Source organism: Zonotrichia leucophrys, chromosome 1 (assembly GCF_028769735.1).
Source record: "Zonotrichia leucophrys gambelii isolate GWCS_2022_RI chromosome 1, RI_Zleu_2.0, whole genome shotgun sequence".
NCBI lineage: Eukaryota > Metazoa > Chordata > Aves > Passeriformes > Passerellidae > Zonotrichia > Zonotrichia leucophrys.
This window is the reverse complement of record NC_088169.1, coordinates 83,435,609-83,447,672: the sequence shown is the minus strand read 5'-3', so window position 1 is coordinate 83,447,672 and position 12,064 is coordinate 83,435,609. Positions and strand designations below refer to the sequence as shown.

At 39.5% G+C, this 12,064-nt stretch overlaps 1 protein-coding gene across 22 annotated transcripts in view; it reads left to right on the top strand.

The window, feature by feature from the left end:
- Nucleotides 1-12,064, top strand: part of DLG2 (discs large MAGUK scaffold protein 2) — a 990,031-nt gene that overhangs the window by 360,067 nt on the left and 617,900 nt on the right. Inside the window, exon 1 of one of the 22 annotated variants that reach the window (XM_064719612.1) lies at nt 9,460-9,817. The exons of 19 other annotated variants lie outside the window; for them this stretch is intronic. In XM_064719612.1, the coding sequence (XP_064575682.1) occupies nt 9,716-9,817 (102 nt within the window). In that variant the 5' untranslated portion in view covers nt 9,460-9,715. Of the gene's footprint in view, nt 1-9,459; nt 9,818-12,064 lie in introns of those variants that run through there. 2 more of the 22 variants (XM_064719661.1, XM_064719666.1) reach the window with 2 other exon arrangements.

The window sequence follows — 12,064 nt, the reverse complement described above, 5'->3', positions numbered from 1 at the left end:
CAGGGATAGAGAGTGTTTGGGCAGTGGTGTCAGGGTGAAAAGTCTCTGCCCTGGCTTTAAAAGGCATTCTCAAAAGAGAAAGGTGCTCTAAAGGGACAGTGGTCTGTGCTGACTGGGAAGGATTGTCACTAGCCCTGTGCTTCTCCCTGGACATGCCCCAGCAAAGAGGGTCAAGCCAGAACTATGAGCACCAAGGGAGCTCTGTGACTGAGAGTGCCTGGTCCAGAAGTTCCTATGAATGAGAGAATTGATAGGATTCCCAGGCAACCCAGAATTAAACTTGCTTCTCCTCCCAAGGATTTTTTGTGAGCCATGTGGCTTTACAGCTCATATATAAGGCCATGGGAATGGGCATCAGCTCATGGAGGTAGAGACAAGCTGCTGTCTGTGCCACATATACAAAAGCAACACCCTTACAGCCTTCCCTGGGTAACCTTTTCTTTTTCTACTGTGAAGAACTGGTCAGGTTACCAAGAAAGACACACAGGAACTGTTGAGAGAAGAAAAAGTCTGTCAGAAATCTTTTTCTTCAGCCAGGTGGCTCCTCTGTTTGGGTTGGAGTCAAGGGCAGCTCTCCCTACAAAAAGGCAATGGTGGGCATTGATGATTTTTCCTTGTTGACAGTGGTTTTTTTCCCAAATGTGGGGTGGATATATTTAGTAGAGGGATCTGCAGCCTCTGTTCCCCTAAATACACCTAAGAGGATCCTGTGTCCACTGTGTCCAAGATCCATGGTCTGTCCTTAGCATGGTGAGGTTAACAGAGAGCCAAAGTAGATGATGTCATATAGATGTTTTTGCCATAATTTTGGTGGAAAACTTGGTATAGAGTTTAGCTGTAACCACAACTGTATTTCTTATTTGTGAGTTTTTCTTGGGTTTGGGTTGTTTTGTTTTTTTTTTTATGGAATCAGAATTTCATAGCTGAAAAACCATTAAATGCCAAAAGCTGTGAGGATAGGGGCATTTGCCAGAAATGAGAACAGAGTTTCCTGTTACAAGAATCTGAAGGAAATCACTGACAATCTTCCTGACTGCTGAGAAAATGCTCACTTTTAATGGTAACCGGTAAGTTGGGTACATTTATATGTAGAAAAATTGTAAAGAACCAAAAACATTGTCAAAGTTCAAACATCTAGTAATCAGAACCTCCTCCTCTCTATGCCAGGGGGAATTTCTGAGTAAAATTTCTCAGAGGAACCCAAAGGTGTTCTCCTGTTTCTAGCACATGTGGTGGCAGCCTGGGTTCAACTCTAGCATGAAATTGTGTATCTGATTCTCCCAGCCAGTGTGCCTTCACCCTTAGCCAGAGCAAATCTTTCACACTATAATAAGAAGCAATAGTGTAAGACTTTAAGTGATAGGACTTAGATTTAGGCCTGGTCCACTTATTTTGTATTTATTTATTTATGCCTGCAATTATAGCTCAGTTGAATGTTATTTTTCAATCAGGATCACAGATTTTCTTTCAAAACGCTACTAATGTGGAAAATTCACTTCTCCAAAGTGTCAAATAGCCTGACCTTCTCATGAATTCTGATGTATCATCGGTTTTATTTTTACTTCTGCTTTCATCAAGCACTTTTCCTTTATGCTTATTATTTCTCTCTAAATAGTTGCACCATATGACACAAGAAATAGAGGCTGGGTTCTGGTGGTTCCTCTCTGAGGCTGCCAGCAGCAGTCTGAAAGTCTCAGTACAAGAGATGATCATACAGGCACTGGTTTTCCTCCAAAAGCCAGTTATGGGAACCACATTTGAAAATTAATCCAGGGCCTTACAAAATACTTCCAGGAAATGGTCAAGGTAATAGTAATGGGTTTTTACTTGTGGGGGTTTTGGGGGTTATTAATTTGGTTTCAATTTTGTGGGGTTTTTTGTTTGTTTTTTTTTGTTTTTTTTTTTTTTTGTGTGTGATTTTTTTATTTAGATCATGAAAGGATTTCACACATAACTCTTAGAAATTGTTTTTTACTTGCCATCAGCTGGGTATAGTCCCTATCAACTTCCCATCTATGTGGGCCGTTAATGATCGCCAGCATTTTAATTCTTTGTGATCCAAAGGCAATGAGATTTAAGTTGTGCATGTATCTCCCCAGAAACCAGTGATACATTTCTTGAAAGTGGATTTCCCCTTTGAAACTTTTTGGTGATGCAACATTCTGTGCCTCAGCTGGTCTAAATCCCAGGAAGAATTGCTTCCAAGTGCTTTTTTATTGAAGTCCATACCCTTCAGAACAGAAGAAATTATCAGAGGAATGTCATATGTAAAGCTCAACATAAATAAATGGCCTGAAAGCAATAACATGAAGTACAAATATGAAGTGTTACATGTAGTAAGGGATATCCAATTGCATGAATACCAAATGTGTATTGATTAACCAGAAAGCAGGGAAAGGTGCAATGGTGTAGAAATGAATCCCGGAGTGAGTCTCAGGGAAAAATGAAAGGCTGTTGCAAAGCTAATGTAAAAAACTTGGACCCTATTTAGAGAAATACTGTAAGCAAGAGATAGGAGGAATTTTTCTGCAGGGCAGTGTCACCTTTGGGATGCTCACTTTGAGAGGGACAGGGAGATTTTAGAGGAAAACACCAAGGGCATTAGGGGTTTTACAGTGTATGAGCTATGGTGAAGTTTGAAAGAATTAAGTAGAACAAGTTGAGATAATCAGTGATCATGTTCAAATATATGGAAGCTGTTTTATAAGAATGGCTGAGATCTATTAAGCTACAACTCTTCATAACAGAAAAGAGACCAGCTAGAGAGGATGTACAACTCGTTTATAAAGTCATGAGTGACATGGAAAGGACGAATAGAAGTTAGTTGTTCCTTGTTTCTTCCATTGCAACATTTTGAGAAAGCTGGTCAAGATATCAGGGCCAAGATTCAGAATAAACAAAAAAGATAGAATTGGACGGCCAGAAAAAACTTCTCATCAATGGAAGTAGAATGGATTCAGGGGGAGGCAGGAAAACAAATGGAAAATTCCTACCAATTCCTACTGCTCTTACTGAGGGAGTCCTGCTTGCACTCAGGACGTGCGTGCAGAGCTTGTGACCACAAGGAGAGGTCTGTGGCCAAGCTGACGCCTCCACTCAATGCATAAGGCAAAGATGTGTGCGGTGCAATAACTTCAGTATGCACTGACAAGCAGAGCTGGCCAGTTTAGTGAGAGCAACAGGGTATCAACACAAAATTCCCTGTAGACTACCCCCTCTTTTGTCCCAGCAGCCTGGGTAAATAGTGCAGCTCTTAGTCCTTGGTGAGTTCTAGCATGTGGTTACTAAACTCATCATTTCAAGCTCTTTTAGGTGCATGTGTATTACACTATAAAAACCTGAAGGAATCAGTAGGCCTACATAGTGGCCTACATAGTGACAATAAAGTAAGGCATGTATTTTCTAAATATTCTGTGTACATGTTTCCACTCTGTGCCAGCAGGATCAGGCCTTTATTTCTCTTTAATTTGTCACAGAAAACCTTAAAAATGCTAATACAAGATATAAATAGGAATCTTCAGATAAGTGGAGCTGTTTTATATCTGTTGAGGACTGTCAGCAATATGCTTGCTTTTCTCTTTCAAGCTGATATTTAATTAGAGTATTTTTCTCCCCTCTCTCATATTTTTGTTTTAAATTTATACCTGGCTGGAGAAGTTCGTTAAAAAAATTATATGCAGTTGGTGACTTTGTAAATGATTTAACAGATCAAAATTATTTTCATAAATAATTCAGACAATTTTTCACTAGTTACAAATGTAGAACTATGCAGGGAATGTGGCTCTTTATAATGTGTAAACACTTATGAACGCAAGTACTTTCTGTAAGAGCATTCCCATTAACCTAAAAATCAGTGTTATAGGATGGCATACTTAGAGATATGGGCATTTAATTGGATGGCATTAATTCCATCTTCAGGTGGGGACATTGAGTCATGTTTTCCAGGCTGCCTACCACATGTGAATTCTTGATGCATAGGTTTTTTCCGGAGCATCCAGTCTATCCTCTGCCTCTATGCTCAGATTTCAAGGTGCTTGAGGAGAACTTTCTATCCCCATGTCCCTGTCATCTCTAGGTGAAAGGAACCAGCAGGGTCTGCTGTTGGCAGGAACCAACTGGTAGCTCATCCTTGTCTCCATACAGTGATTTGTGAAAATGAGATCAGTTGTCACAAGCCACTGTGTGAGATGGAGCAGATGCTGCTCATGACAGTGGAATAGGTGGGTCCCAATGACATCTCACAGGAGGGGCAAATCTGTTTCTACGCAGCTGTCCCTGGAGCTCTCTGTTCCATCTCCGCCCCAGTGGCCCTATTCATCTTCTCCTCATGGTAGGACCAGCCCAGACTTTGTCTGCTCCTTGAGCCTTTGGACACACACAAAAAAATGTTGCCTTTTCCCTGTTTCTAAAAGTGCACATGAAAGTTAAATCTCATATTACCCCTTGGAACCAGTTCAAACACAGTTTTGCATGAGATGTATGAAGATGACAAATTAGCAGCTCTTGAGCTGGTATCTAGTGACTGTGGGGTCTTTCCTGGGTGGACTTCAACGATGTGAGCTCACAGCCCAGAAGGTGGGACCATATCCTGGGCTGGAGTGAGGGAAGTGTGACCAGCAGGCTGAGGTAGGTGATCTCCCCAGCTACTCCACTGTGGTGAGACTCCTCCTGGAATGCTGCATCCAGCTCTGGGATTCCCAGTGAAGGAAAGGCGTGGACCCATTGGAGCAAGTGCAAAAGTGATCAGAGGGTTGGGATGTCTCTCCTATGAGGAAAGGCTGAGAGTTTGGATTGCTCAGTCTGGAGAAGAGAAGGCTCTGTGCTGCTGCTTTTCAGTACTTTGAGCCCTGTATGAAATACGAGAACAGAAATCTTGTCAGGTTCTGTTGTGATAGAACAAGGGGTAATGGTTTGCAACCAAAGGAGACTATATGTAGACTAGATATAAGGAATTTTTGTTTTCCAGTGGGGGTGGTGAAACACAGGCCCTGATTGCCCAGAGAGGTGGTAGATGTCCTGTCCGTGGAAACATCCTGGGCCAGGTTGGACATTGCTTTGAGCAACTTGACGTAGTTGAAAACATCCCTGCTGGTTGAAGGAGAGTTGAACTACATGGCCTTTAAAAGTTGCTTCCAACCCAAACCATTCTATGATTACTGTTCCAGAGGGAGATGGGTTTTCAGGCAAACTAAGCCCAGGCTTCTGATACTCACCGATAGACAAAAATCAGCAAAGTGAAATGGATGTCCCATTGTATACCTCAAAATGGCCAGCTCACAGAAAATGTACAATATATTGATACATCACAATATATTATATTATGTAGCTGAGGTGCTTGAAACACCCAAAGTGGAGCCTCTCCAAAGATAGTACAGCTGTAAAGACTTTGGTTTAGACTGAGGTGTGAGACTGTTTTGTTCTTAAGGAACATGTGAGACAGTTATGTGCAATCATTTCTATTTTGATGGGGGATCTTTCAAGTTTGTTTTATATTTACTTTCTCTGGTTCCCTTTGTATGTGCTGCCTGTGGTGCAACAAGCCTTTTTGCTTTTTCTTTTATCTGATTCTTTGAAAAGACAACTTCTCTTTAATCACTGTCAGAGACAGGTTTTGTTTTTAAGAGTCTTGATTAGTATTCAGGGACTTCAGAGAACAGTGAAGATGGTTTTGAATTCTAACATAAGATTAGAAGCAAGTTAATAATCATGTACCTTGGCCAAGGGTTTATAGATCATGATTTTCTCATACCTAATGGATGTTGCAAGGGTTAATGGAATTTTAAAAGGTGTAGCAAAGGAACAAAAAGTTGAGTAGTGAAATCAGGCAAGGGGAAATACATAAATGTGTATTGATACAGTAACCAAAACTTAAGCCATCTTCTCAACAGAAGCAGCAGAGAATTAAGAAATCCTAAAATTAAGCATCATAAGATAGTCAAATGTTCGACAAAATTTGACAAATTTTGACAAAATTCTTTGTGACTCTCCATGTCTTTTTTTTTTGCTTATATTGGTCTTGTTTCTCACATGATACATCGGGTTCAAAGCTAAGCATTACTATTTGAAACTACTTCAGTACAGGAGGAGATATATACACATTAAGCAAGGAAATACCATGCAAACATGAGCATAATACTTCCTGAAATGCAACTAAGTTGCAATTTAATTCATCCATTTCCACAAAATGGTGCACTATGAAAGGCAGACAGATGTCTTTGGAAAACCTAGAGCTGAAATGTTGGCAGCTTCCAGAGGGGCTGGTAGAGCAAGAGAGGTCTTATCAGACTGGCTGTGAGCAAGTGGCTGGATCAATGCACTCAAGCCCAAAGAAGGCTGGAGGGCTCAAAAGAACTGATCCGTGGACTCTTCATAGAGTAGCACCCACAATTTGTGTTCTTCTGCATATTCCTTAGCACAAAAATGTGGACATAGATTTTCCAAGAATCCTTGCTCCTGCAGTATGACTGTGATTTAAATGCCTTTCCTGGCAAGTGGCAATATATGATAAGTGCTGTTTTAAAAAAAGAAAAGATAAAGATCTCTGAGCAAATGTTTTCTTATGACATTTTTTTGTATGTGATTTTCACTTAATGGAAATAAATGACTTGGCCAATTGCAACATGAGTTATTATTCAAATCTGTCGCTGGAATAAATCTTCCTTTTCTGAGATTTTCCCAAATGACTGTGTGTCAGGTAACTGTTTTTCACTTGAAAGCAACGATTAGCTCAAGTGTGAAGGAATGAATTTCGTGCCTTGCAAAATACTTGGGTGCTTGCTGTTTGGTGCATCTTAACACTGAAATGAAAGCACAGGTGAAACCTGTTCTGGTTGAAAATCTGTAGTAGTGGCAGGGGCTGGGGAAGAAATGGGAATTTTAGTGAACAGATATGTCCTCCCTTTTGTAAACATGAGCCAGCTGAATGCAGTAAGATCCGAATGGTGCAAGAGGTTAACTGGCTGATTGTCTTTCCCTTTGAGATCAGAATTTGGAACTAAATGAAGGTGATTTTAATTAGGCCGTATGCATATTAATCAGAAATCACATTTGTGTGCTTGAGTTTGGTTTTCAATCAGGACATCGTGTTTAAAACATTGAAAAGTACAGATGTGATGCATCCTTCTCTTCGAAATGCTAATGATTGGTACAGATTGGGAGCTACTGATCACTGAAGTCACTAACATGGGTGGCTATTAGAAGGGCCAAAATAGTTTAATAGCACAGATTCCAGGCATTTTATAGTAGTGTCTCCTAAAAATATTGCCATGCCACCCCCATCCCAAATTAATGCTTTAAGGCCAGTGATGATGTAGTGTGCTCACACCTTAAGGTAGCACTGTGATTCATGTTTTAATGATAGTGGCTGCTGGCTGTAGCTATGGAATGTATTGTCATGGAAACTACGCTTTTCTATATTTACACCAGTGCTGGTTATGCGAGAGACAGTGCTTGAAAGAAAAATCTGTATAATATATAGCTTAATAACAAGATAGGCAAGCTAGGAATAAACAGATCAAAGATTGAGCAGTGTTACAGCTGCTGTTTGTCACCACAGTACTTTTCTAAACAGGCTCAGTCACTGTTGAGAGAAGTGCTGCTGCAATGTCACTTTGGGCTCCTGGGTCACACAAACTCAGGTTATGGAACAGCTGACTGAAGGGCATCCATGCAGTGAGCTCCCATGGCACACGGGCTCGCGCCCAGGCTGGTCGGGAGAGAAGTGTCAGCTGAGTGAATTGAGGACAATGGTTTGTAAGAGCTTGTTATTTGCAAAAAAGAGATCTTCAGAAATGGAGCTGGGTTGTAACTCTGACCGTGGAACAGCTCTATCTGCCACTTCCATCTAGAAACTGCTGTAATTTTACTGAGCTTGGGCTCTTGTGAGTGCTAAATTCAAAAATAGAGAGTGAGACACAATTATCAGAAAACATTATTCCAAGCTGGAATTTAACTGCACACCAAAATTGGATAAAATAAAGTTATTGTATGGTGCAACAGTAGGAACAAAGATGAAGAAATTGGTTGTTTTGTGGCTTTGAACTTTGCAAAGCAAGGGTAAATTATCCTGATGAAATTCTACTTAAAGTACAGGTATATGCATACACGCAGATGCATGTATCTATACTTATTTAAACACTAAATAAAATCTTACTAGAACAGGTTGCCTAAGTTAGGGTCTGCCATCTCAGGCAGCTTTATAAAAAAAATCCTGTGCTATTCATCCTCTTGTACTGCTTGATCTGGCTTCACACCGGGACCTCCATTTGCCATTTTCTCTGTTCTGTTGTATAACAAATTTCTACTTCGGGTTTGTTACAGAAAACTGTTTCAGTTGTGACTTAAGAACTCACTTGCAATTGCCAGGGAGACAAGCTGCTCTCATTTCTTTAGAAAGAGTTTCTAATTTGATGGGCAGAGCTTAGTGAGTCACAGAAAAGCAGGGTCAGGGCACTGTGGAACAACTGCTTGGTTTACTCTGCTATCATCTGTGAAATCATTAAGGACATCACTTTACTTTCCATATCACGGCCTTTTCATTTTGTATTTGTGTCTGCCAGGACCAAACCTAAACCTGGAGGATACATTAATCCAACTTTTGATATAAATAATCCTCTTAAAAAGCACAGCTAGTGATTTGTTCATCCAAGTGCTTTATTATGCATTTTCAGCTGGTGTTGCTTTAACTGAAGGAGCAGTGACAGCTGTAACAGAATCCAAACGAGTATTATGCTCCCAAACTACTTCTTTAATTATTGCTTTTCTGGTTTACAGCAAGATGTTTGCAGGTTGCAGGATAGCAGTACTAGCTGGAGACAGTTACATTGCCTCCAAAGCAGAGTTGAAAGAGGCTTGACTTTTTAGCTTCATGCTGGTGCATTTTCCGTGTAACTTCATATCTTTATTCAGTGTCTCCTGCAATCCTTCAACCTGTCTATTTGTAAATTTGTGCCTGGAGAAAGCTCCCATGTGGCAAGCCAGGATTGGATAAATGTTGCTTGTATTTCTCTTATTACAAACTCCCAGCATCTGTGATTTTCAGCTCTGAGTACAGTTTGTTTCCTGCTGAGATTCGTCTATTTGGGGAAAGCAAAGGTCATCGCTTCTCTGGAGTTGCGACTGATTTGATTCTTTTTCACGGGGAGGCGCTGGGAAGGGAATCCTTACTGGAATGCATATTGATAAAGGCTGAGGATCCTGGCTTCTTAGATAAGTCATTTTTTTTTCTCTTCTCTCCACACTATGACTATGTATTGCAGCAACTCACTGGCTTTTTACCAAATCAGGAGCTGCAGTATTTTTCTTCCGATGGAATAATTTCAGCCCACTTCAGCTAGCATGACAATCTTATGTGATTGTTATGAGTAGGCGTTTACATCCTTTTACATGCTAATACTGCCACACCTGCTAGTCCCCCTCATTTCCATTTCTCTCTTTTTTTTCTTTTTTTTCTTTTTTTTCTTTTTTTTTTTCCCCGATGTAAAAACTAATTTCCCAGAGGAAGGGAAATCCTGAGATCCGTGATCGTTGTTGCATCGTTGATTCACCAACAAAGAAGGGGATGGCTGAATGGGACCCAGGTAGAGATTCAAGCAGGCTGCTTCTGACCAGCAAGAGGAAAGCTAGCTGTTGAGCAGCATATGTTGCCACTCCATGTGCTGTGTTAGCTACTTGTTTTCAGCCTTCAGTAGGCTGCCACTACTGCAGCACTAAAGGAATGTGCCCTATTGTTAAAAATCCTGACTGCTTTACACCAATGATTTGCCACTGCAAAGTTGCATGCACCAACAACACTTTATCGTTGATGTTTGGATGCAAGGTAGGATGTGGTTAATGTATTTAAATGCATGCTGTAACTCCTTTGAATATCTGTGCTGTTTAATTTCATGTCTGACTAGAGATTTCAGTGCAAATTGCGATCTGTTGGCTATAAATTAGGGCTTACTGCCGGCATGCTTTAAACGTTAGAGAAAAAAAAATCAGAAGTAAAGCTTTCTTATTTCCCAGGGTTGTACCAGCAGAGATTTATACGGGAGAATTACGGACTATGAAGCATTTGTTTTAGAGTTGATTGTATATTTAGCTAACAGTGCTAAGATTGCTAAACCACTACTCTGCTATTTGCCTGGCTTTATTGATTTGGATGTGTATACTGTTATTACAAAAACACAATCCAGCAAAACTGAATGTATTTTTTTCCATTTATATTGCTGACATGGCTTTTAACCAGAAGAGCAGTGCTGAAGTATACAACCCTGCACTTCTCTGTAAGAAAGTAAGCTCCCGATCCCATTTTTAGGTCTAGAGGAATATCTTTAAGTAAGTGATTTCTTCTAGGGACTGGACAATCATTTAATTTTCCATTTAAATTTAAATCATAAGGTGGCGCAGTTAGCCAGAGAAGTTTTTTTCCTGGCTGTTTAATGCAACCCCATCCCAATTTCTTTAACAATGGTGTTGGATTGGACTCTATTTTCCCCCATATACATCCTGGATTGACGTTTGAGTATAACCAATGTTTGTTATTTTACTGAAATAATTCAGAACTCACGACATGTTTTTAAAACTTATTGTCTTTGGGGAAAAAGTTTGGTTCTTGGATCACTGGGTCAATCATAATGATTTTACAGGGGGGTTACATATTTTGTCCCATTCCTTTTCCTTGCTCTCCTTAAATAGTGGATGATATTAAAACTGTTCCTCTGTGTCTAAATAGAGTAGGAAATGAGCAGTTATATTAAAAAAAATTAGTGTCAGTAATTACTTAAAATCATTAACTTCATACTTGAACTTTGCTAATACTTAAAAATAGCTAAACTGCAAAAATAAAATTTTAGTTATCCAGTCCACAAACTAGGGAACACAGTATGCTTTGTGAGTTCCTGTCTGACAGAGTAGCCTAAATAAAATGAAAAGACTTTATGGACTAGGTTGTAGATGACTCAATGCTGCCTAAACGTATATCAGCTAGAAGTTAATGACAGCTCATGTATTGCTTGGTGTAATACCCTAACTCAAACTTGGTTAAATTATAGTCAAATGCAAATTATTTGTGTACCTTCTGCTTTTCCTCTAACTATGGCCTGCCTATATGTCTGGTTACTTGAGGCTTTCTTGAACTAAAGTTTCTTGTTTCTTCCCCTCTGTTTTAAATAGGCAAAAATGTGGTCTATTAGTGAAAGGGTTATAATTTAATTGCTGTGTCATGATGCCACTAGTGATATAAATATTATTAAGAGTTTGTCAGATAAGAAGCTTTTTAATTTGCATTTTTTATAAGATTTTTTTTTTTACTTTAACTTTCAAACCTTAAGTCCTCTTGCTTCCAAATGCTAAATTCTAATTCATAAAGGTGAATTGTTAGTCAGGGGAAATTAAATATAAGCCACCCTTCTACAAAGGTAGGCCAGTGGCCTAGGGACTACTATCCAATTTGTATTCCTGCCTGTAAGCATGGTTTTCAAAGGTTATTCTTTGATGCATTTAAGTTCTTTCAAGATTTTCAGATCCTGTTCGGAGAAAGCAAGAGAACAAAAATCATAAATTCCAAACTTTTTTTCCCCTCGTCTTTCTTTAGTGCTTCAGGCTCATTACATTAGTCACAGTCAATGTTTTATCTTCTTGTGGTGGTGTATGAACTACTTCTCAAATGAAATGTGGATGTGTGGGATAGTGATCATTTTCAGGGAGATGAGAAGGAGCTCAAGTGAACTTATTTATCTTGGGCTGGTTCAACATGTGTCCAATTAGTTCCCTTTGATACCACCATCAAGCATGCAGGAGATACACTGGTAAACGTACAGAAATCACCTCACTTCAAATATCTTCTTCTCATTTTTCTTTGTTCTGCAGCCTGTATATGAATTCATGACTTCTTTGCTCTGGACACTTATATTTCTAGATTTATGGGTGCAGATCCATTGTTAACAACCAAAGAAGTGTGAATAAGAAGTAAGACTGTTTCCTTTTAGGAGATGTTTTAGTCATATGACATGAAGTCATGGATCTAAGCATGCTCACAATATTATGACTTCTAGAATCACGTGGTTCTTTAACACAGGAAAGA